General features: G+C 26.0%; 4 protein-coding genes across 5 annotated transcripts; 3 read left to right on the top strand and 1 right to left on the bottom strand.

The window, feature by feature from the left end:
* The first annotated feature begins 320 nt into the window (after positions 1-320).
* LOC149060913 (uncharacterized) lies at positions 321-3,665 on the top strand. The gene is made up of 7 exons (XM_089220126.1): positions 321-561; positions 1,239-1,433; positions 1,562-1,732; positions 1,858-1,956; positions 2,120-2,334; positions 2,403-2,565; positions 3,072-3,665. The coding sequence occupies exons 1-7, from the start codon at positions 321-323 to the stop codon at positions 3,164-3,166; spliced, it is 1,179 nt and encodes a 392-aa protein (XP_089076252.1). The 3' UTR covers positions 3,167-3,665.
* Positions 3,666-4,851: 1,186 nt separating this feature from the next.
* LOC149060912 (uncharacterized) lies at positions 4,852-8,196 on the bottom strand. Its single transcript, XM_089220181.1, has 7 exons — positions 7,956-8,196; positions 7,084-7,278; positions 6,785-6,955; positions 6,561-6,659; positions 6,183-6,397; positions 5,952-6,114; positions 4,852-5,445 (listed from the first exon to the last, which is right to left on the bottom strand). The coding sequence occupies exons 1-7, from the start codon at positions 8,194-8,196 to the stop codon at positions 5,351-5,353; spliced, it is 1,179 nt and encodes a 392-aa protein (XP_089076307.1). The 3' UTR covers positions 4,852-5,350.
* Positions 8,197-8,538: 342 nt separating this feature from the next.
* LOC149060911 (uncharacterized) lies at positions 8,539-11,295 on the top strand. The gene is made up of 3 exons (XM_089219982.1): positions 8,539-9,332; positions 9,798-10,042; positions 10,106-11,295. Exons 1-3 carry the CDS (start codon positions 8,539-8,541, stop codon positions 11,176-11,178), a joined length of 2,112 nt encoding a protein of 703 aa, XP_089076108.1. The 3' UTR covers positions 11,179-11,295.
* A 750-nt stretch (positions 11,296-12,045) lies between these two features.
* On the top strand, positions 12,046-20,604 carry LOC107168444 (uncharacterized). 2 transcript variants are annotated; one of them, XM_015517853.2, is made up of 13 exons: positions 12,046-12,195; positions 14,542-14,671; positions 14,945-15,051; positions 15,251-15,518; positions 15,597-15,762; positions 16,148-16,219; positions 16,322-16,485; positions 16,543-16,650; positions 18,260-18,712; positions 18,774-18,889; positions 19,025-19,165; positions 19,533-19,740; positions 20,292-20,604. In XM_015517853.2, the coding sequence occupies exons 1-13, from the start codon at positions 12,158-12,160 to the stop codon at positions 20,427-20,429; spliced, it is 2,109 nt and encodes a 702-aa protein (XP_015373339.1). In that variant the 5' UTR covers positions 12,046-12,157; the 3' UTR covers positions 20,430-20,604. The 2 variants fall into 2 exon arrangements, with proteins under 2 accessions (XP_015373339.1, XP_015373341.1); XM_015517855.2 differs by lacking the exon at positions 12,046-12,195 and adding an exon at positions 12,627-12,992.
* Positions 20,605-25,267: the final 4,663 nt, after the last annotated feature.

Below are 25,267 nucleotides of genomic sequence, written 5' to 3'. Positions count from 1 at the left end.
CTCTAAATTTGTATATTATATTATATTATAGTGCTTCTAAATTCTAATAGGAAATTGGCGTCAAATAGACCAAATAGTACCACACACTCATAGATAATATGATTGTAGATAACAAAACGGTTATCTTGTTATCTGTTTCATGTTTTCAGTTTACTTGGTTACTTGGTTACTCAGTTACTCTATGGTTAGATTTAACCTAACCTAGAATTGTTTATAATTTATTTATTTCCACGTTTCACTAATCATCAGTAAAATACTAAAATTCAATACCAAATTTAATTTGTTTTCTGGAATTTTCTGTCATTTTATAAGTTACAAGGATGAGTATTCTGACCAACTACAGTTTGGAATTAGCCACTTTTCAGTATGTTCTTGTTGATTTTCCTGAAGACAAGAATGCATTAGCTTTAGTATGCACAAGTTGGATATTTTATTGCGAAGATTCATCTGTTTACAAATGTAAATGGCCAGGAAGCATAAATGCCAACAAGTTTGCTAAAAAACGTGTTAAACCATCATCAAACTGGGACATATTTTCATGTAATATAAAACGGTTTTTTCGTAAGTATATACTTGTTATATGTATTTGTATAATATAATATTACACATATTAGGTGTAACTGTCTGTCTGTTTAGCAACTGACGATTGGGTTTTGTTTTTATTTTTGACCTAACATCAATAGTACTTAATAATTATATAGGTTTATTTTATTTATCTTATGGCTACTAATTATTACACTCCTTTAACACACATCAATTCAAAAAAATCAATATATGTTAATACAAATAAAAGTATAACAAGTCATAAAAAATCATGAAATCAACAAATATAGGTAATGTATAATAAGTAAAAGTGTACATGCATGTAACGTGGGGCTAAAGTGCACTTTACCACCCTATGAACATTTTTTGATAGGTTAGGCCGACCCACAAATTCTGATTACTCCATTGTTCTTAAATAGGGAACATAAGCAAATTTCAAAAAAAAAAAAATGGGGTGGTAAAGTGCATTTGTTCCTAACGTAGTAACATGATAACATTTTCTAAACATTTCAAGCAAAGTGAGGATTAGAAGGTACTTAAAATTTTTGTAACAATTAAAAATTTTCATATTTATTTCCTGAAAATTAAACAATGAACAAACATACAAAACCATAAAATCTCATCCCCGGTTACTATAAGCTAAGATTTTAATGAAATATATTAATGGTATATATTATTAAATGAAATACCTTTAGGTACATATGAAGCCGGCAATGATAATTTAAAATCCTATACTTCTGATGAATCATTTGTGGATCCAAATAAACGAAAACTGTTCCCCAATAAACGTTTTTGTTCAAGTTCAGACGATCAATTGTTAGTTGGATTAGAAAAGAAAACTAAACACCTTGAAGTTTTTACTTTACCACCTATGCCTTTATATCAATCTAGTAAGTTTTGTGTGTGTTAATTAGGTAATGTTATTAATTAATGTATGTAAATAAAGTTTTGAATTAATGTTCCAAATCCTTAGGTAGGTAAGTTGATTATTTAATTATTTTATTTAAAATTTATACAGCTCAGAAAGTTGAAGTCCCTATTGAATCAACACCACCACACAGTGAGATCGTGATAAATGACTTTAATATTTCACCTCCAATGTTCAATTATCACAACAGTAATGATTCTTTGACCACATTTGTAGAAGATATAAATTATCAGAACAAATCCTCAGAACAATCAGTAATAGGTATTTTTTTATTTTTATTAAATTTTATAGGAATAATTCCCAATTATTGGGAACTGTATACATGTTTAACACTTTTGAATTTTATAAGTTTGTAATTGAATTGTAATAATTTTTATTATTTGCAGCTACATTGAAAGATTCACCTGAAGTTCCTTTAATTAATAGCCAAGTAAATTCGCAACCGACTTTTGGAATTGATCAAGTCACTAACCTACTTAATGATGGTAGGTACATATATTATGTTTGATGTTTAATCACTGCTAAGCTAGTATACTTCAATTCATATATATTTTTATCTAATAAGTAGAAATACGACAATGTTTAAATCAACATTTGAATTAATATAGTCACCATATTGCAGGTTTATTAACTATTATTACAAATTAGTTTCAGATCAGTACAAATTAATCCAAAACACATTAAATGAAATTAAAGTAGACATTGTTGACATACAAAATCAAATCCAACATCAAGGTTTACTTTTGAGATTAAACCATGGAAATGTAGATGACGACTCACTTAAACTACCATTCGAAACAGTTTTAGAATTGGATGAGTTTGAGTTGAATCTCAAAGTAGACGATCTTCATGAAAGTAGAATGGTAAATATTTAATTTAACGAAATAGGTAAATAGTAAAATTCTATAAACAATTAATATTTTCTCCGCAGAAAAATTGTCTACTAAAAGTTGGACACGTTAAACAACCTTCAAAAACTGTTTACAATTTATTAAAAAAAGTGATGACAAATAAAGTAGCTGAAACTTTTAATATTACTGGAAAAGGGAATAAGAAAGCATTTGGAAAATATAAAATATCCCAAATAATACAAAGTGAGTTGATATATTTTATTTATTATATATTTGTATCTATATTAGAAAATAAATATATGTATACTCAATAATGTTTAATAAATTATATAATAATAATTATATCATTTAACGGCCAATGAAAGTAAGCGAACCATGACCTATAGTTGGGAATGGTGGGATGCGCTAACCGTACCTAAGCTCGTATTTTGCTGATTTGCCAATATTTTTTGTCATGCTTAATACTCTAACTTAAATAAATGCAACTGTCAATATTAAAAAAAAAATAATTTTACATAATATTTATAATATATGATAATAAAGAATTTACATCTTTGTAATCTTTATTTTTATTGTTTGTCATCATTATAACCACCCGGCCTCTTCAATTATTTCTAGTTGATATGCTATACCACTTTAGTGGTAAATTAGCCCATACTGAAAAAAATGTCCACTAATATTAGTTATTAGGTTAAAGTTAAGATCGGGTATTTTACCGTATAATAATTATTTACTTTTTCATTTTTCAGATGTAGTTTATTCCTTACAAGGTACAACAGAAGTGGATTATTTGAATTTTTTGGGTCTATGGCTGCGTCAATCCAATAACCGTGGGGCTAACTAATCATTTAATTTATATTATTACTTAACCTAAGACTGGTTATTTATTTTTTTTATATATATATATTATGTTATTAATATTAACTTTATGTGATGAAAACTATATAATATTTGATTATTTACACCTAAGACTGGTTAGTTGTTATTTTTATTTTTTTTTTATATATTACCATGTTATTAATATTAACTTAATGTGATGAAAACTATCTAATATTTACACCTAAGACTGGTTAATTGTTATTTTTATTTTGTTTTATATAATATTACCATGTTATTAATATTAACTTAATGTGATGAAAACTATCTAATATTTACACCTAAGACTGGTTAATTGTTATTTTTATTTTGTTTTATATAATATTACCATGTTATTAATATTAACTTAATGTGATGAAAACTATCTAATATTTACACCTAAGACTGGTTAATTGTTATTTTTATTTGTTTTATATATTATCATGTTATTAATAAATAATTAATAAAAGGTACTATAGGTATTTTCATTATTTTTTCAACTTTATTTAGCAAAATTTAAAAACTTATCAAAACTCAAGATTTGACACAATATTATAAAAATGAAACGGCTTGCTAAAAAACCATCACTAATATAAATAGTTGACATGACATCAATAATAAATTATGAAATTCATTGAACGTTGATTAAACATATTTTAGACATGGTTAATATACAGATATTCAATGTTGATTAAACGTATTTTATACATGGTTATTATATAGATATTAAATGTAGATCATCTGTATATTAGACATGGTTATTAAACAGATATTCAATGTTGATTAAACATATTTTATACATGATTATTATATAGATATTAAATGTTGATCAACTGTATATTAGACATGGTTATTAAACAGATATTTAAAGTTTAATCAACGTTTAGAAATCCATGTTTAATAAATGTATATTATGCTTACAAGTAAACCACTTCTAAATACGATATCCACGGTTTATCGTGGAGATCTCCACATTTAATAAACGCTTAATAAACTGATTTTTGCACACTGGGTATTACTCTATGCTTACATTAGTAAATACTTATAGCTATAGCCTATAGAGTATAGACAGTAAGTTTATAATGAATACCATAGATGGCATGGATAATAAAAATATGGATAGGCTATGTAAAATATATTTGAGGCCAACCCAGTGTGCAAAAATCAGTTTATTAAGCGTTTATTAAATGTGGAGATCTCCACGATAAACCGTGGATATCGTATTTAGAAGTGGTTTACTTGTAAGCATAATATACATTTATTAAACATGGATTTCTAAACGTTGATTAAACTTTAAATATCTGTTTAATAACCATGTCTAATATACAGTTGATCAACATTTAATATCTATATAATAATCATGTATAAAATATGTTTAATCAACATTGAATATCTGTTTAATAACCATGTCTAATATACAGATGATCTACATTTAATATCTATATAATAACCATGTATAAAATACGTTTAATCAACATTGAATATCTGTATATTAACCATGTCTAAAATATGTTTAATCAACGTTCAATGAATTTCATAATTTATTATTGATGTCATGTCAACTATTTATATTAGTGATGGTTTTTTAGCAAGCCGTTTCATTTTTATAATATTGTGTCAAATCTTGAGTTTTGATAAGTTTTTAAATTTTGCTAAATAAAGTTGAAAAAATAATGAAAATACCTATAGTACCTTTTATTAATTATTTATTAATAACATGATAATATATAAAACAAATAAAAATAACAATTAACCAGTCTTAGGTGTAAATATTAGATAGTTTTCATCACATTAAGTTAATATTAATAACATGGTAATATTATATAAAACAAAATAAAAATAACAATTAACCAGTCTTAGGTGTAAATATTAGATAGTTTTCATCACATTAAGTTAATATTAATAACATGGTAATATTATATAAAACAAAATAAAAATAACAATTAACCAGTCTTAGGTGTAAATATTAGATAGTTTTCATCACATTAAGTTAATATTAATAACATGGTAATATATAAAAAAAAAATAAAAATAACAACTAACCAGTCTTAGGTGTAAATAATCAAATATTATATAGTTTTCATCACATAAAGTTAATATTAATAACATAATATATATATATAAAAAAAATAAATAACCAGTCTTAGGTTAAGTAATAATATAAATTAAATGATTAGTTAGCCCCACGGTTATTGGATTGACGCAGCCATAGACCCAAAAAATTCAAATAATCCACTTCTGTTGTACCTTGTAAGGAATAAACTACATCTGAAAAATGAAAAAGTAAATAATTATTATACGGTAAAATACCCGATCTTAACTTTAACCTAATAACTAATATTAGTGGACATTTTTTTCAGTATGGGCTAATTTACCACTAAAGTGGTATAGCATATCAACTAGAAATAATTGAAGAGGCCGGGTGGTTATAATGATGACAAACAATAAAAATAAAGATTACAAAGATGTAAATTCTTTATTATCATATATTATAAATATTATGTAAAATTATTTTTTTTTTAATATTGACAGTTGCATTTATTTAAGTTAGAGTATTAAGCATGACAAAAAATATTGGCAAATCAGCAAAATACGAGCTTAGGTACGGTTAGCGCATCCCACCATTCCCAACTATAGGTCATGGTTCGCTTACTTTCATTGGCCGTTAAATGATATAATTATTATTATATAATTTATTAAACATTATTGAGTATACATATATTTATTTTCTAATATAGATACAAATATATAATAAATAAAATATATCAACTCACTTTGTATTATTTGGGATATTTTATATTTTCCAAATGCTTTCTTATTCCCTTTTCCAGTAATATTAAAAGTTTCAGCTACTTTATTTGTCATCACTTTTTTTAATAAATTGTAAACAGTTTTTGAAGGTTGTTTAACGTGTCCAACTTTTAGTAGACAATTTTTCTGCGGAGAAAATATTAATTGTTTATAGAATTTTACTATTTACCTATTTCGTTAAATTAAATATTTACCATTCTACTTTCATGAAGATCGTCTACTTTGAGATTCAACTCAAACTCATCCAATTCTAAAACTGTTTCGAATGGTAGTTTAAGTGAGTCGTCATCTACATTTCCATGGTTTAATCTCAAAAGTAAACCTTGATGTTGGATTTGATTTTGTATGTCAACAATGTCTACTTTAATTTCATTTAATGTGTTTTGGATTAATTTGTACTGATCTGAAACTAATTTGTAATAATAGTTAATAAACCTGCAATATGGTGACTATATTAATTCAAATGTTGATTTAAACATTGTCGTATTTCTACTTATTAGATAAAAATATATATGAATTGAAGTATACTAGCTTAGCAGTGATTAAACATCAAACATAATATATGTACCTACCATCATTAAGTAGGTTAGTGACTTGATCAATTCCAAAAGTCGGTTGCGAATTTACTTGGCTATTAATTAAAGGAACTTCAGGTGAATCTTTCAATGTAGCTGCAAATAATAAAAATTATTACAATTCAATTACAAACTTATAAAATTCAAAAGTGTTAAACATGTATACAGTTCCCAATAATTGGGAATTATTCCTATAAAATTTAATAAAAATAAAAAAATACCTATTACTGATTGTTCTGAGGATTTGTTCTGATAATTTATATCTTCTACAAATGTGGTCAAAGAATCATTACTGTTGTGATAATTGAACATTGGAGGTGAAATATTAAAGTCATTTATCACGATCTCACTGTGTGGTGGTGTTGATTCAATAGGGACTTCAACTTTCTGAGCTGTATAAATTTTAAATAAAATAATTAAATAATCAACTTACCTACCTAAGGATTTGGAACATTAATTCAAAACTTTATTTACATACATTAATTAATAACATTACCTAATTAACACACACAAAACTTACTAGATTGATATAAAGGCATAGGTGGTAAAGTAAAAACTTCAAGGTGTTTAGTTTTCTTTTCTAATCCAACTAACAATTGATCGTCTGAACTTGAACAAAAACGTTTATTGGGGAACAGTTTTCGTTTATTTGGATCCACAAATGATTCATCAGAAGTATAGGATTTTAAATTATCATTGCCGGCTTCATATGTACCTAAAGGTATTTCATTTAATAATATATACCATTAATATATTTCATTAAAATCTTAGCTTATAGTAACCGGGGATGAGATTTTATGGTTTTGTATGTTTGTTCATTGTTTAATTTTCAGGAAATAAATATGAAAATTTTTAATTGTTACAAAAATTTTAAGTACCTTCTAATCCTCACTTTGCTTGAAATGTTTAGAAAATGTTATCATGTTACTACGTTAGGAACAAATGCACTTTACCACCCCATTTTTTTTTTTTTGAAATTTGCTTATGTTCCCTATTTAAGAACAATGGAGTAATCAGAATTTGTGGGTCGGCCTAACCTATCAAAAAATGTTCATAGGGTGGTAAAGTGCACTTTAGCCCCACGTTACATGCATGTACACTTTTACTTATTATACATTACCTATATTTGTTGATTTCATGATTTTTTATGACTTGTTATACTTTTATTTGTATTAACATATATTGATTTTTTTGAATTGATGTGTGTTAAAGGAGTGTAATAATTAGTAGCCATAAGATAAATAAAATAAACCTATATAATTATTAAGTACTATTGATGTTAGGTCAAAAATAAAAACAAAACCCAATCGTCAGTTGCTAAACAGACAGACAGTTACACCTAATATGTGTAATATTATATTATACAAATACATATAACAAGTATATACTTACGAAAAAACCGTTTTATATTACATGAAAATATGTCCCAGTTTGATGATGGTTTAACACGTTTTTTAGCAAACTTGTTGGCATTTATGCTTCCTGGCCATTTACATTTGTAAACAGATGAATCTTCGCAATAAAATATCCAACTTGTGCATACTAAAGCTAATGCATTCTTGTCTTCAGGAAAATCAACAAGAACATACTGAAAAGTGGCTAATTCCAAACTGTAGTTGGTCAGAATACTCATCCTTGTAACTTATAAAATGACAGAAAATTCCAGAAAACAAATTAAATTTGGTATTGAATTTTAGTATTTTACTGATGATTAGTGAAACGTGGAAATAAATAAATTATAAACAATTCTAGGTTAGGTTAAATCTAACCATAGAGTAACTGAGTAACCAAGTAACCAAGTAAACTGAAAACATGAAACAGATAACAAGATAACCGTTTTGTTATCTACAATCATATTATCTATGAGTGTGTGGTACTATTTGGTCTATTTGACGCCAATTTCCTATTAGAATTTAGAAGCACTATAATATAATATAATATACAAATTTAGAGAAGTATCGAACTACAGGAAAAAATGCCAAAAAAACCGTACATACCAACTCGCCTATTAGAGCGATCAAGTCAGTTACGACGACTACAAAATCAAAAAATAACCATAACCCAACATTCAAGTATAGTACCTCAGAATCATTCACAATCACCATTAGAAGAGCATATAGAATTGGAAACCAATAAAATAACATCGTCTGCTCAACTGCAAATTGAACCAAATGATATCGTAGACCCTAATAAGAATGTAGTACAATGTTTACCACCCATTTCAGTATTAAATACATATACTTTTAAAGAAAAATTAGCTCGTTTAATTATTGATGGAAATATACCACGGAATAAAGTAACTGAATTACTGCACTTATTACACAATGTTGAAGATTTCAATGAGTTAAAGAATCTACCATTAGATTCTAGAACTCTATTAAACTGTCCTAAATCTGGTAGTGCATCTATAATTCAAATGGAAAACGGTCAATATTTTCATTTGGGACTAAAAGAAGGTTTAACACACTTATTGCAACAGTATCCACACTTGCAACAATTAAATGTATTACCTGTTTGGATAGCAATAGACGGAATACCAATATTAGGTCATGAATTTTGGCCAATTATGGGAGGTCTAAAATTGGATACTGAACAAATCCTTCCATTTGTGATTGGAGTTTATTGTGGGGACAAAAAGCCAGGAAATGTCACGGAATACTTGGAACGACTAATTGAAGACATTAATCATATTTTAGATAATGGATTTGAGTTAAATAATCAAATATATAATGTCAAACTTATGGGATTTATAGCTGATGCACCTGCCAGGTATGAATTATGACTAATTATTATACTCTTACCTACACATCACAAACTTAAAAAACTATCTGGATTAAGTGTACACTTAGCAGTGGCGTATTTAAGCTAGGGCTACTGGGCCTCCAAAGTATGTTCAAGTTGGGGCACAGAATCTTTCTCATTAGATCAAACAAAATAATAAACATTTTTTTGAAAATAATTTTATTTATATTTCAAAAATAATATGTACAGCGGCAGTGTTTATTATCTTGTATAGGTTATCTAACTATAAAAGTCATCGGTTTTTCAAATGGGCAATTAGATATATTTATTATAATATAATTATTAATTTCTGTATTAAAGAGGGCTTCTGTCTCTTAAAGACCCCAGGGTCACCACATTTCTCGGCATGCCACTGACACTTGGGTATCTGTTACATTTACTTCCTTTATAATTTTAAACCGTTACCTATAAGTACATTTTTTAAATTTATAGGTCATTTTTGAAGTGTATCAAAGGACACATGGCTTATTTTGCTTGTGAAAAATGTACAGAAGAAGGATATTATACAGAGAATCGTATGTGTTTTCCTGATGGCAATGCAAATTTAAGAGACGACAAATCATTTCGTGAGAAATTGCAGCCAGAACATCATACAGGGGATACACCTTTACTATTAATACCATCTTTAGGTTTGGTTTCAAATTTTCCATTAGATTACCTACATTTATGCTGTTTAGGTAAATAATGTCAATTATTATTATATTTATTATATTATATTATTATATTATTATTTACTGTAGGTATTATGAAAAAGATAATTAGACTTTTAGTAAATGGGTCGATCAAGCAAACTGGATCATTTGGATGTGTAAGACTTCCTTCAATAAAAATTAAGGAAATAAATAAAAGGATGGAAACAATTGCACCATTTTTGAGCACAGATTTTGCTCGCATACCGTTGTCACTAAACAAATATCATGATTTTAAGGCAACTGAATTAAGGCAAATAATGTTATATACTGGGGCATTAATATTTAAAGACATTGTACCGGATCCTATCTACAAGAACTTTATTGCATTTTACTGTGCAATGCGTATACTTTCATCACCTAGAGCTACAAATAAGGATGAGAATAAATTTGCAGAGACATTAATAAGATATTTTGTTGACACTTTTGGAATTGTATATGGGACATTTTTAATTTCATACAATGTGCATTCATTACTTCACCTTCCCAATGATGTATTAAGGTATGGAGACATAAATCAATTTAATGCGTTCTGGTATGAAAATTTCTTAGGCCGATTAAAAAGGTACTTAAAATCTGGAAGATATGCAATAACTGAATTGTACAACAGAATTATTGAAGATAGGTTAGCAAGGGAAGAAAAATATTTTCCAACTAGTAACAATTTTCCAATTTTTAAAGAAATTCATAATAATGGACCACTATTCAGTGAGCTTGCAAACTGTGAACAATATAGGCAAATGAAATTTGAACATTTTACTATTCAAATAAGAAAATTAGAACAACAACATTTATATACTCATCGAGACGACTGCATAATTGTAATGGATAATGACATAAATAATTACTTTATTTTTGTTGTAGAAAATATTTTAGTTCAAAGTAATAACAAGTTCAAAACAAGTTTTATAGGAAGACGATTTCAATGCATAAATGAATTTTTTGGAAGCTCTGATGGTATTAATGTTTCATCAATTAACGTTGGTGTGTACTTATGTAACTATTTAGGAGCAATAGAACATTATATATTAGATAATATGTCTAATATACATAAAGCATGTATCGTGCCAAACGTTTCTTCAAACAATGAAAGTTATATAGTTTTTAAAATACTACATTCATAAAAATAAGTTTTATAGATTGTAAATAAAATTGTACCTACCTTTATTATTACAGCAATATTATCTTTTTCCAAAAATATTGAAAAATAAACTTGAAATCATAATAGTTTTTTGATGAAATCATTGTCGTATTTATTATACTACCTATATGAAAACAATTCACAAATGCCACAAATCTTTTGAATTGTTTTCACGTATTGTGCCATAAATAGCATATAGTTTATTTTACTTAAAACTTACAAACTGTTATTGCTAAAAAAATTAAATATTACATTTTTTGGAATCAAGATGAAAAATTCAACTCCATACAGGCTAATATTTTTTTTTTTAGATGATCGGTGATATAGAAATCCTGATAAGGATATTAAAAATATTATAGTTCACAATTTGAACACTAGGTTTTAAACAAATATTATTATAAAATATTCAACGTTGAATAACCGCTTAGTCAAAACTTATTTCCCGTTTAATTGTAAACTAAAATTATACAATTTAAACAACGCTGAATCAATGTCAAATAAACCAAACTTAAAATAAACTAAGAATCCACCGTTGATTTAGAGTTTATAAATGTATAATCCACTATAGTGCACACTGGGAAGTTCCTGGAGGGGAAGTTTAAGGAGAGGCATTAAGGTTCTCTTATCACATTGTCAAAAACAAAACAGCTAGAATAATTAATGATTAAATATTTTAAATTTTCAACATATTATTATATAATATATTATATTATACATATTATACATATTATTATGTTCTATGTATGATGAATGATAATATTATATTATGCATTATAATTATTTAAATTTGTATAAAATAGTATTAATATACATATTTTATGTTAGAAATGTAAAATTCTTCCTTATATTAAATATTAGTAGTTTTAACTATACGAATCATAAAATATTTAAAAGTTGAAATTTAAAATGGTGCAAAGGTGTTGTGTAAGCCGAAGTAGTGCTTAAAGTGGTCTTTATTATCTATGACACCGAAAATCCTATTGGCTTTTACATACCCAAGGTATACAGTAATAATGATTATGATAATATTATTATTTATTATTGATATTATATTATAATATCCCGATAATATTATGTACATGAATATATTAATATTATTAATATGATTTGTTGTATTATAACATTTAAATACTTGTATATTTTGCTATAGAATTATGGAGTAATAATGTATCGGATTAGTTGTTATTCGGAACAGTTTGGAGTCTATGTTAATCGAAATATTTTTTTTTTTTACAATAACGTACTCGAATATAATAATAATAATATATAATAATTAATAATCGAAATATTAAACATAGTAATATTTTAATAACAACAGTGGCGTAGCACTTTTTGTTTCGGGACTTTTATCGCTTCTCGATCTCGATCCATTATCATTATTCAGACAAATGCTTATCACTTCGAGTTGATAGTACTATATGTTGTTCCTTAATCACTAGTAGTTAGTACACCGCAAGTTGTTAGTGGATCAACGATTTATATTTTAATATTAATTTCTGATAATTATAGTCTCGAATCTTGATTAATATATTATTATTATGTTTAGTGTTTACAGAGATCCGGTCAAATAATTTTATTATATTGACTTTAAGACCCCTCTCGATTATTTTGTTTTTATCGTAATAATTGTTCAGAACGGGTTTTTGATGCGAGTTCTACTTACACATTTACACAGTGTTTGAAATCATTTTGTGTGATATTATCTATTTACCTTTAGATTTATTCTACAAATTAACATAAGTTGTTATTTTGTTTTTTTGAAATGGCCAATCAACCATATGACGACATTGAACAGACGTACGTATTTACAATTATTGTTACATTTAAACTTTAAACCAAATCTTTATTTTATAGTTACATACAAAGTTTTTTCATTTATTGTCCAGAAATAGTAATCAAAACAAACAGAATAAGTAATAACAATATAACGTACAGATTCAAAAATTTACGCTTTAATCATATTTTATAACTAATCTGAATGGATTCCACATTTAGGTTCCATTATTTCTGTAATAGATTTCCATACGTGTAGAGAAATATCCTCAGAAATATCTAAACAAATTGAAATATGACTTCAAAGTATTAATGATTAATTATTATATAAATAATACCAATTAGGTAATACCCAAATAAGTGACATTTTGTTGATGCAAGCAGGTAGTTAAAACATTTTTATTCTGATTAAATAACTACTGAATCTATTTAAACAACTAATACAGTAGAATACACATTCAATACTGATGAATCTTAGGTTATAATATAGTGAGTTTGTTGAACCTTTCAGTACACCCACACTACCATGATCTCATTTTCAAAAATTATGTATAGATAACATAGTGTGATACATGTTTGTATATTATCAGTGGCGGCTCGTGATATGGTGCACAGGAGCACGCGAACCACCCAAAAAATGTATTTAAAGTTATTAGTTTCATAATAGTAACATATAATTGATTATTATGCACATTGATTGTAATATAAATATATATATAAATATATATATAAATATATATATAAATATATATATATATATAATAATAAAAAAGTTTTTGTTGCTTTTTATGTTAAAAAGTGTCTATAAAATATGATTAAATAATTTGCGGAGCACAAATTGTCCAAGTGATAACGCAGTAACGCACCACGGTACAATATACATTATCTATTAATTGTTACCAGTATGCTCTCAAGTCAACTAATAACTCATTAGTAATAAGTAGGGCTAGGATTTCAATGCAAAGTGCATCTTTTATAAGTTGATTGTAGACAATGCTTTCCAAGTACATTATTTGTTTCATGTAATGAGTGCTTCAAAGCTAAAATTTTGAATGTTTCGCATTATTGGGTAATTTTTATGGTTTTTAATGCATATTTGTTCAATATACTATACAAATTTAGTGTATTCATTAATATATATTTTAGTATCTATGTTTAGAATGAATATTACTGTCCTAGTTTAATAGATGTTATTAGATATTGATAACTATATGATCAATACTGTCAATAATTATGCTATAGTTATTGTGTCACAATGTCTTAATTAAAGATTCTTCTTTTTACATGTTTTTATAAATATTGAGGTGGACTCACCATATTCATTTTGATAAATATGATTCATGAATAATGAATGTATACTATAATGTTATGTAACATAATACAGATAATTCGAATAATTTTCAAAAAAATTACATTATTCATTTATGTATTTTATTGTTTGATACCACAATTTATTTGTTACCGCTTATCACTACTTATGTTACTTAGGTATAAAGTATAAACACTTAAATAGCTATGTCAAATAAATATATTTTAAATCTAATATAGAATTTACTGTTTATGTGATTTACAGCGCTGAAAAGGAATTAGATGCATTAATAGTTGCTAGTCAAATGGAGTCAAACTTTGATATAGATAAAATACTAAACGATAAGGCAAAGAAGAGAAAGTTAACTAAAACAAACGTCAAAAATCTTATCAAGGTACTTATTTGTTTTTAATTATACAATTATTTGTATGATGATATTTTTTCCATATAAAATTTAAATAAAACTAAAAAATGCTTATCCAGTATTAGTAAAAAAGCTTATCACTTTTTGGCTATTAAACTAAGTATATTGAATATATGTAGATCTATAAAACTTTAATTTTCTAACTATTTACTACCTACACAATTATTTTATCCTTATTCTGAATAAAAATTTGTTTTAAAAATGGCCTGTATTAACAAATATGTACTATATTTTTATTTCCAGAATGTAATTACAAATGTTGATGTAGCTACAATGTTGCGACAAACTTTGGATGACAATATAGATGCAAATTGTTTATATGAACCAAAATTTACAAGAGCAAAAATAAGGTACCTAAATTTTATTAATTTTATTTAAGGATCTCTAATAAGTTTGATGGTGATTATTATTAGTACATACACTTTGTATATTTTTTACTTTTCTTATAAATGTTTTTTAATATTTATACGTTTTTTAAAGACGTATACAAACCATATTAAATAACTAGGTATAACAATTAATATTATACATTTCATTTGAATATTTCAGAGAAATGTTAAATACTTACCCAACTTTTGCTCCTCAATTGTCTATAAATCAGCAACAATCAATTTTATCAGAGTGTTCATCATTAATTGAAAAAGAATTTCCTGATGATTCTGAAGATGAAGAGTATCATCCAGATGACAAAATGTTTGAGGAAGAAGAAGATGAATATGACGATGATGAATTTAAATCAAAAGAAGTTAATAAATCATTTGATACAGAAAATGATCCAGATATTAGTGATAATAAAACTGTTGTTGATAATTTAAAGGTACAAAATAATAAATATGTATGTTGTATGCACCAATCTAGCAGTGTTCAGATGTTCAGAATTTGTTTGTTTGTTTAGGAAACAATTGGAATGCGTACAAGGTCAAAGTTTCCTTTAAATGATACTCCATTAGAAATTATTGAACAAGCTTTTATACCACCTGATATTACTGAGGATATGTATGATTCAGCTTGTGAAAACGATGAATGGATGGAGTTTCTCAGTGAATTCACCAAGCCTTTAGGTATATTTAATTTATTAATTATAACTTATGGTTATTACAGATATTTGCTTTTGGAATCAAAATTCACTTATATAAACACATATTAAGTATTTACAGTAGGCATGTACTTTATTTATAGTTTTAACAAAATACATATAACTTAATACAAGTATGAAAAAATAGGTTAAGTTAGGATTGTTATTAATTGTTTAGAATGTAAATATTTATAATCCACTTATCCATTTCTATAATTTTTTATTTAGTTTTTTTTTAAATAAAAAAGTATATAATATATTTTTATTTAATAAAATAGTATATAATATATATTTATTTAAACTCACACATCATATTAATTATTTATAAATTATACTTATTTATGTGTTCATGTATAATTGTTTTATTTTAGAATCTGTTCAAAATGATGATGGTGAAGATGACCCTGAGTATAATGTTCTTGGTGATGATGATTTTACTAATGGTAATTATTAAGGAAAAAAGAGCATAGTATTATTGTGTTATACCATTATTTTATTTTAATAAAATTAATAATTAATGGTTGAATAAATTGTGATTCATGTAGTCGATAAAGAAGAATTTCGTATTGATAAATCTGTTAAGGTCACTCGTAAAGAGTATAATGATTTAATGAATGAATTGAATGAATTTACTGAAAGCTTCCTTGAATTCAATGGTGTAGAAACATTTGAAACTAATACTGATATAAAAAAAACTGAAAATGATAAAGTATTTATTTTATATTATTCAATATATATTATTTCTAATAATTTATTTTATTTATAGAATACCGTTAAACCTAAAAATGAAACTCAAATCATTCCTGCTTACACTTGTGTTCAAAATAACTATTGTGATGGAAAATCAATTGCTAATTCTTCTTTAAATAACAAAGTAATTATGTATACCATGTGTCGCAAAAAGCAGGGTCCAATATACCACTTATTACCATGTAAATATTTTTCAATTCTGTTTGCAGGACATTGAACTAGATTAATGGACCGTAAATGTCTATGATTTACAATGTTTTTAACCCATGTATCTTGCGCATGCGCAATAAAACTTACAGTTTTTTAAATGGCAACTCGTATTTTAAATATCATATTTGGGTTCATCGATTTTTTTCAAGCCATTTTGATGTATCAACTTGTGTCCTAAACCCAAAATTGACTAAGCTAGAGCTAAGTAGAATTTAAAACATTTAAAAATTCAATTTAATTAATTTTTTTTTCTAACTGTACATACTTATTTTTTCTTCTAAACACCATGAAACAAACAATCAAAATTATTATTATTATTATTAAATTGTAGCAAAATAATCGTTATTGGTCGAATGAAAATCTTCACTGGGCTGTTCCTACAAACTTCCTAATATGTTGGGGTACAAATGTATGGGTTGGTTTGATTGGTGACTTGGGGCCCATTTCTATGACGGAACTTTAACGGGAAGAAGATACTTAGATTTTTTGCGTAATGACTTGCAATCAATTCCTTGATGATTTACCTTTAAATATACGTAGGAAAATTTATTATCAGCAAGACAGGACACCTGCTCATAATGTCCGAATTGTCCAAGCATTTTTATGAGTAAGATTTTTGCGAAAATTTATTGCAACACATAGACCAGTAGAGTGGCCCCCAAGGTCACCAGATCTAACACCGTTAGAATTTTTGTGGGAGCACTTGAAAAATGTTGTGTATACTGATCCTCCAATCAACATCCAAGATTTAAAGAATAAAATTATACACGCGCATGTTACCTCCTAAACAAACACCAAATACTGGCAGCAATTACTATAGTGAATGTTTACGTCGATTTGAAGCATGCACTTTACACGATGGAGGGACTTTGGAACAGTTTATTGAATAGTTTATGTTTGTAATTTCTGTAAATTATATTGTAATAAAAATGTATAGTAATAATAAAAAAATAATAAAAATTTTGTTTCTTGAAACACATGTTTAAACTGTGTTATTTTATAATGTGTAATAATAAAATAAGATAATAATTCATAAATAGTAAATATTTAATTAGTTTAATAATAATAATTTCGATTATTTGTTTCATGGTGTTTAGAAAAAAAAAAGTTTGAAGAAAAAAAATTAATTAAATTGAATTTTTAATTGTTTTAAATTCTACTTAGCTCTAGCTTAGTCAATTTTGGGTTTAGAACACAAGTTGATACATCAAAATGGCTTGAAAAAATTGATGAACTCTATATGGTATTCAAATTGCGGGTTGCCATTTAAAAAAAATACAAGTTTTATTGCGCATGCGCAAGATACATGAGTTAAAAACATTGTAAGTCATAGAAACTTACAATCCATTAATCTAGTTAAATGTCCTGCAAACAGAATCGAAAAAAATTTACATGGTAATGAGTGGTAAAGTGGCCCCTGTTTTTGGGACACACAGTATATGTTTTTTTTTTCAATTATACAATTAAATATTTTATCATATTTAAGTTATATTGTTATAATTTTGTATTATTTTTATTTACAGAATTTAGTTAAACGTACAAATTGTATATCTAATCCAGTGTTCATTTTGAGTTGTTCTAATGGAAAATCGAGTACCAATGGCTCTACAAATAATTATGTAGAACCAATAGAAGTGGCCAGATATAACACTCATAAAGATAAGAAATTTAGTGTTTCAGAATTTAATAAAAGTCTACTTAAGATTAATGAGCATCTTGAAAAGTCTAGCTCTATACTTCCTTTACCGACATTTAAAGAGAATTTTCAGTTAGGCATTGAACAGTATAATAATAGTAATAAAGATGTTTCTCAAGATGTAAATATAAAAAGTCAAGTAAATATAATGACACAAAAACAAATTATTTTATTCAAACAACAACTCACACAACATGTTCAATTAATAACTCAAAATTACTTGTTATGCACACTGTCAAAAAAGTTCCAAAATAATTGTAGAAAATATAAAATTATGTTGGTAAGTTATTTCATTCATTTTTTATTTCATTAAGACTAATGTAAATGCTTATTAATTTTAGGAACTATTAAAAAATGTCTGTAAAGATAAAAAGTATGCACCAATTAACATAAATTTCTCATTAAACTTTATACAAGATTGGACTGAATTTAAAACTAGTGAGAATGATATTAACAGGTAATGAATTAATGTAGTAGGTTGGAACGATTATAGCCATAATTATTTTATATTCATTGTTAACAACTCAATATATGAGAATTATGGGAGGGATTTTAATTTTAAAATTATCAAGCCTGTTATTATTATTTTCAGTGACTATGTTGTACTACCATTATATGTGAAAGGGTATATGCTATATTACGATAAACCTGTGTTTATCTATCCTCAATTGTTACCGACAAGAACTTACCATCATGAATATAAAAGTTATCCTATAGGACCTTCAGAAGAAAAGTATTAAATCCTTTATTTTTTTAGCTCAGAAGACTGTACATCAGTATTCACTCTATTTGTCTCTCTTGTTCATTCTGTTGTGTAAAATATTATTTCCATATTATTTAAAAATATTGTTGGTAAATTATAAGAAAACAAGGAATTTTGTCTTGATAGAAATTATAAATCAAAACAAAATTTGTATGTATAATTATTATACATACAAATTCATTAATGTATTTTCATAAATACTATGAAACTGATAAATTATTGTGATGTAGTAATGTTTCATTTATATGAGAGACAAAGGTAGAAAATGTTGAAGTAACTGTAACATAAGCATGCAATTTGAAACTTGATATAAATATAACTAACAATCTTTTTATAGGCTTCTGGTATTAAAAATAGATTATATTTATAAGAATTTGAAAGAGAGTACTAACACTCGAGCAAAATATAAAAATAAGAATTTATCTGATTTAATGCCAATGATATTAAAAACTGTACATAAAAGATGGTTTTCAAACAGAACCTTGAGATATCTGAAACAGTTTGTAACGAAACAGAAAAATTCATTTGAAATGAATGTTATGAAGGTATGTTTATTATTATTATAAAACTAAAATTAGTTAAAATTTTTAATGATTTGTTTTAGTTTGATTTGTAACTAAGTGATTTCTTTAATTTTAATTAAAAAAATTACTAATTAGTACCATTGAGTTTTATACATATATATATCTTAAAATAATATAACATTACATTATAATATATTCAATGATATTACATGCAGTAGAATTTCCAGATTTATTTTTTGGTGAGGGAGGGTGGGTGTTAAAAAGTTTTCTCAAATTTTATCTGAAAATGATTTATGTATTTTGAATTAAATGTTGATATATTATTTACACATGAACTGAATGGAAATATTAATATAGCGTATTTATGAAATGAAAAAATTATTATGTTGATAAAAATTATAACCATTGCAAAAATATTACTAGACATTTTTCTTATGAGATTGTTTTGGTTGTTGATCAACTGTTTGAATCTTGAAAGCAATGATAAATGATTGAATTTGATAATTAGATAATTTTTATTTCAGCCTTTAGGTATTTATAATGTTTATACATTTGTTGTATGTGTGTTTCAGAATTATTTAACATACGGTGAAATTGAAGAATGTTCTTATGTAATTGACATTAAAGCTCTCTTTAAAGGAAACCGTTTATACGAGTGTGATATTCGAAAGTTTCCATCAAGTTGGAAGTCAATCAAAAATCAATTTTAAAGTTAAAAAATAGTATTTATTTTTTATTTTTTGATTATCAGTCTAGAGTAATAAGTTTTAAAGTTAACTATTATTATATTTATTATATTAAGAATTGTTTAAAATAAAGAAATATAATTGATTATAATATTATAATATTATAATATTTCTATTTCACGGAGATGAAAAAGTTAAACATTGTACATTATTTGTTTTTATTAGCTTTTTGACTGCCAAATGGCCGCCAGTAACTCAATTTAATTGCTTAGTATGTGTAAATTGTAAGGCTACACAAAATGAGTTTTTTATTTAAAAAAATCAAATTTTCCTTTTTTACTTAATATTAATGTCTTTAAACCGTGAAGGTTTAGTTGTTTGTTGATTTCAAATTTTGCAACAGGCAACTCAAGTGGTATCATTTAAATAACATAGTTTAGGTCGCTGCCAACCCAAGTGGTTTTACATTAAAAGACAACATTTGGGTCGCTGGCGGTATGTGGCAGTTAACAAGTTTTTGTTTTTCTTACAATGATTTGTTTAAAATGATCGTAGTTATTTTTTTCTACAGTTTTTTTACACAGTTTTATTTTAAATCTAAATTTCACAGATATTATATTACAACTTTACTATATTACTTCCAAATTAGAATTTATATTTCATTAAATAAGTGGATTTTTTTATGCTTTGACTATTAGTCATACATTCTAATTAGACTTGCTACATGTGGAATACAACTATAAGCTAGTTTGCATTTTAGCTATCAGACTTAAATTATTATGAATAAATAAAAAAAATTCCGTTTCTTATTTTATATGTTTTTAGATGCTATAAATAAACTGACTCATAAGTCATAATGATTTTAAAACGATAAAACCAAAGGATACCTATTACACCGGCCAATTGTCTTGAAGACTATTATATAGACTTACTATAGTTACTAGTATTATTCATGCCTATAAACTTTATATAATTATTGCATATTTATAATATATATATATACTCGTATCTACCAATAGGTAAATAGTAAATATATTTAGATATTTATAATCCACCCTACCTGTTATATAGACTGGATCCGTGCCTGATATACCTAGATTAATCACATCCGATGATCATGTAGCTTGTATTTTTAGTTGGTTTATATTGGTGATATATGGTGAGTTGCCATCTAAAACTGTCAAGCTAGTTGTCTACTTGCCTCCATGTAGAATTAGGTAGTGGTTCATAAACTTCACAAAAATATATCATATTAATGGTAACATTTATGTATTTATATATTAAATATAATATATTGTGTTATTATTATAAAACATTAAGTTAATACTACTTATCATATATTTGATTTATATAGTGTTATATAATAATGGTAAATATAATTCTTACATAGGTATATAGGTATTTGCCATCTGGTATATAGATATTTTTATATTTTTACCTATATTAAACATTGGTATTCTAACTTATTATAAGTAGATACCTAGTCTATAGAAAGAACTCCATACTAAATTACAATTGCTCAAAAACAATTTTTAATTATTTAGAACTAGGTAGGTGTGTGTGCAATTAAATAATATCAGCTTAAGGTATAGGTATATGAAACCTCTATTAATGGAAATCTCTCAATAGTGGACACTTTTAAATTCCCCGTCAAATATGTATGCACATAATAGGAGTTATAACCTCAATAGTGGACGTCCGACGTGGACACTAAAAACTGGTACCAAAATCAAGAACTGCTTTACATAAATGGACAAATTACAATGCCATGTATATTTTAGAGGTTTCACTGTATTATATACATTTATACAAAAAATAAAAAAGTTAGGTACAATTACCTACACAACTGTTAAAAATAATAATATAATGAAATAATAGTGAATAAAATAGAAATGTGATGTTACTTATATGAATATATTTATATCACTTACCTATGTCGTCAAGAGCTAAGAATTTAGCAAACATCTATCATTTTTTTCATGGTGAAGTTAATAAACAAATAAATTACAACAGAAGTAAAAAAAAAATGAAAAATTGCATTGTCTAGTTGACTATATGCTGCTATATAGAAATAGTATTTATAAATTTATAATACTTAACTTACCTAAAATTTGTAAATTTTTAACAAACTCAAAAATAATCCACACCTACTAGAGATTAGAATACTACACCATCAGCCTGCAGAAAATAAAATGTACCTACTAATCTACTGAATTAACATTTATCATTTAATCGTTACAGTGGCGTAGCCTGGAATTTTGTATGGGACAGGTTGTCTCGCAAAAAAATACGATATTTTTAATTACACTTTTTGTATCTAAAATAATGTTTGTAATAAATTAAGCATCAAATCATGTAGTTGTCTAAACATTTTTTTTCTATTTATTCTGACTTCAATATTTTAATTGCACGCTTCTTGGGGCGTGATGGTAGTTATTAGTATAACTGAAAAAGGTAAGCTCCTGAACTCGTATTATCGAAGTACCATACATTTTTGGCTACCATACAACCATACTGGCGTACTATAGGTAGCACACAAACTACGAAGCAACTCTTGCCATAAACCAAAATCACAATCTATTCGAGCCTCGCGGACGTAAAATAATGTTCGTGGATAAAGAATTCACATTAAGAGTACCCAAGTGAGTAAAATACAGTGATACACGTTTTATTATTTATTACGCATATGTGCACAGGATTACAATTACCGATTTTGTATACTTACTTACCTATGTATAGAGTATACCATATTAGTGTGTTTGTCACTTTAATGTTATTCACATTGTGAATACTACATACTCGCATTTATTAACCGCAGCTGAGTGATTAATTCACAATTAAGAGGATGTGACACCCACCTTTATTGCCTCCGTCTTAGGTAAGTGCGTAGGTAACTTGGCAAATTTTACGCTCAGTAGATCACGTTTAGCTCCGCTAGTTTAAAAATTTGAATTAATTGACCTCTTATAAAATGTTAAGGTCAGAGTAGGTACTATTTAGATGACCTCATTAGCTTTTTACTATATTTTAATTTTATAACGGGTATAACGTCCTCTTAATCATGATAATATAAGAAAGGATATAATAAAGATTATAGATTTAAGTGTTCTGATAAGTATTATTTATAATATATGTTTACTAGAAAAAAGACAATGTTTCAATATTGTTTATAGTAAATTAAAATATATGGCTATAATGGCTAAAATAAACACAGTCAATGGGGAGGGCTATAGCCCCCTCAGCCACCCCCCTGACAACGCTACTGAATCGTTTTATTTAATACAAGAAAATAATTTAGAACATAATTAGAACCAATATCGAAAGGGTATAGGTCCGCACCACCTGGTCTTACATAATATAAGTGTCTGTGTAACGGCTGGAGCACGATTGAGCACGATTACGATCAAACAATTTTTTTTTTTTACAATCCTTAGATTGGTTAGATGATTTCGATCAAACAATAGGTACCTAAAAAAAAACCCCAAAAATAACACGATTGAGAATTTGCGTTAGGTTTATTTAATTAATTTGCGCCGTAGAATATTATTATTAAAAAAGGCGGGTAAGTCGTGGATGTCGCTCTTCTGTACAGTAGATTACAAGTGGGTTACTGTAATGGATGGAATTAAATTTAAATCCAATGATATTATATCATTGTATACGAAAAACGATTCTAAGCGAAGACGAATTATCTGTCTAGGATATATTATAGATTATTAAAAAATTTCAAATCTTAGATTTAAAAAGAAATTTTTTATGAATTTCTAGCTTAAAATAATTTGCGAATTTTCGTGATTTTTACATAGGTTGTCAAAATTCAAAATTTGAATGCTTATAAAAAAAAATTGTGACTATGTATTTATTTTATTTTTCAATTGCTATTGTAAAAATATATTAGGAGCCTTGTATTAAATTTTCAAATCTTAGAATTAAAAAGAAAAACTTTTATGAATTTCTATCTAAGATAATTTGAATATTGCCGAAATTTTTACGTATTTAGTCAAAATTTTAAGTTTAAATGCTTATAAAAAAAAATCGTGCCTATCTATTTTTAATATTTTTTAACTGATATTGTTACAATGTGTTAGAAGCCTTGTATTAAATTTTCAAGCTTTTCTACCCAACAGATTCATTTTTATCGATATTTATAGAAAAAAAAAAACTAAAAAAGTTGAAAGATTAAAATGTCAGTAAACAGCTCAAAACAAATTTAAATATCTTGAAATTTTTTCCAATAATAGGATATTTCTATATCAACATTCAGTCAATACTTCAAGTATCTGCGGTCATTTGTTTTAGAGTTCAACCAAAATAATGAAATCGCTAAAAGTGAAAATCCAATGTTGTAAAAATTTAAATTTTAAATGCTCATAAAAATTTTATTTGAATTTCCGGTGCACTTTTTATTTGTGATAAAGATTGAAAAACTTTTAAGGAATCTTGTATTAAATTTTCAAATCTTAGATTTAAAAAGAAAATTTTCAAGCTTTTCTGCTTAACAAATAAATTTTTATCGATATTAATTTAAAAAATACTCATAATATCGAAAATTTCAAATTCCTATGAATAGTTCAACATAAGTCGAAAATTTTTGAAATTTCTTAGTGGATAGAATATACTTATATAAACATTCGGTGAAAATTTCATGTATCTATGGTCGTTCGTTTTAAAGTTACATCAAAAACCAAAATCGATTTTGTCGAAAAATGTTTGTGTGTAAAATTTCCCGTTTTTCCCTTAATTTTTAGTTTGTTTATCACGATTATTTATAAAAATATTTAGAATTTTTGATATATTACATCATATAAAAGTATTTAAAAAAATAAAATTTGTAAAATGTATTTTTATTATTAATTAAAGAG

This window comes from Diuraphis noxia, unplaced genomic scaffold (genome assembly GCF_037042655.1).
Source record: "Diuraphis noxia isolate RWA-SAM2 unplaced genomic scaffold, SU_Dnox_SAM2 contig0001, whole genome shotgun sequence".
NCBI lineage: Eukaryota > Metazoa > Arthropoda > Insecta > Hemiptera > Aphididae > Diuraphis > Diuraphis noxia.
The sequence above is the reverse complement of the archived record's forward strand: the minus strand, read 5'-3'. Positions and strand labels throughout refer to the sequence as shown.

Bases quoted from the DNA above. Each gene is read 5' to 3' on its own strand.
- LOC149060911 (XM_089219982.1), top strand. From the start codon at position 8,539: ATGCCAAAAAAACCGTACATACCAACTCGCCTATTAGAGCGATCAAGT. The intron at 9,333-9,797 runs GTATGAATTATG...TTAAATTTATAG, and splicing joins ATAGCTGATGCACCTGCCAG to GTCATTTTTGAAGTGTATCA. The intron at 10,043-10,105 runs GTAAATAATGTC...TATTTACTGTAG, and splicing joins CCTACATTTATGCTGTTTAG to GTATTATGAAAAAGATAATT.
- LOC149060913 (XM_089220126.1), top strand. From the start codon at position 321: ATGAGTATTCTGACCAACTACAGTTTGGAATTAGCCACTTTTCAGTAT. The intron at 2,335-2,402 runs GTAAATATTTAA...TTTTCTCCGCAG, and splicing joins ATCTTCATGAAAGTAGAATG to AAAAATTGTCTACTAAAAGT. The intron at 2,566-3,071 runs GTGAGTTGATAT...TTCATTTTTCAG, and splicing joins AATATCCCAAATAATACAAA to ATGTAGTTTATTCCTTACAA.
- LOC149060912 (XM_089220181.1), bottom strand. From the start codon at position 8,196: ATGAGTATTCTGACCAACTACAGTTTGGAATTAGCCACTTTTCAGTAT. The intron at 6,956-7,083 runs GTAAGTTTTGTG...AAATTTATACAG, and splicing joins TATGCCTTTATATCAATCTA to CTCAGAAAGTTGAAGTCCCT. The intron at 6,115-6,182 runs GTAAATATTTAA...TTTTCTCCGCAG, and splicing joins ATCTTCATGAAAGTAGAATG to AAAAATTGTCTACTAAAAGT.
- LOC107168444 (XM_015517853.2), top strand. From the start codon at position 12,158: ATGACACCGAAAATCCTATTGGCTTTTACATACCCAAG. The intron at 16,486-16,542 runs GTATTTATTTTA...TTTTATTTATAG, and splicing joins AAAAAACTGAAAATGATAAA to AATACCGTTAAACCTAAAAA. The intron at 19,166-19,532 runs GTATTAAATCCT...ATCTTTTTATAG, and splicing joins ATAGGACCTTCAGAAGAAAA to GCTTCTGGTATTAAAAATAG.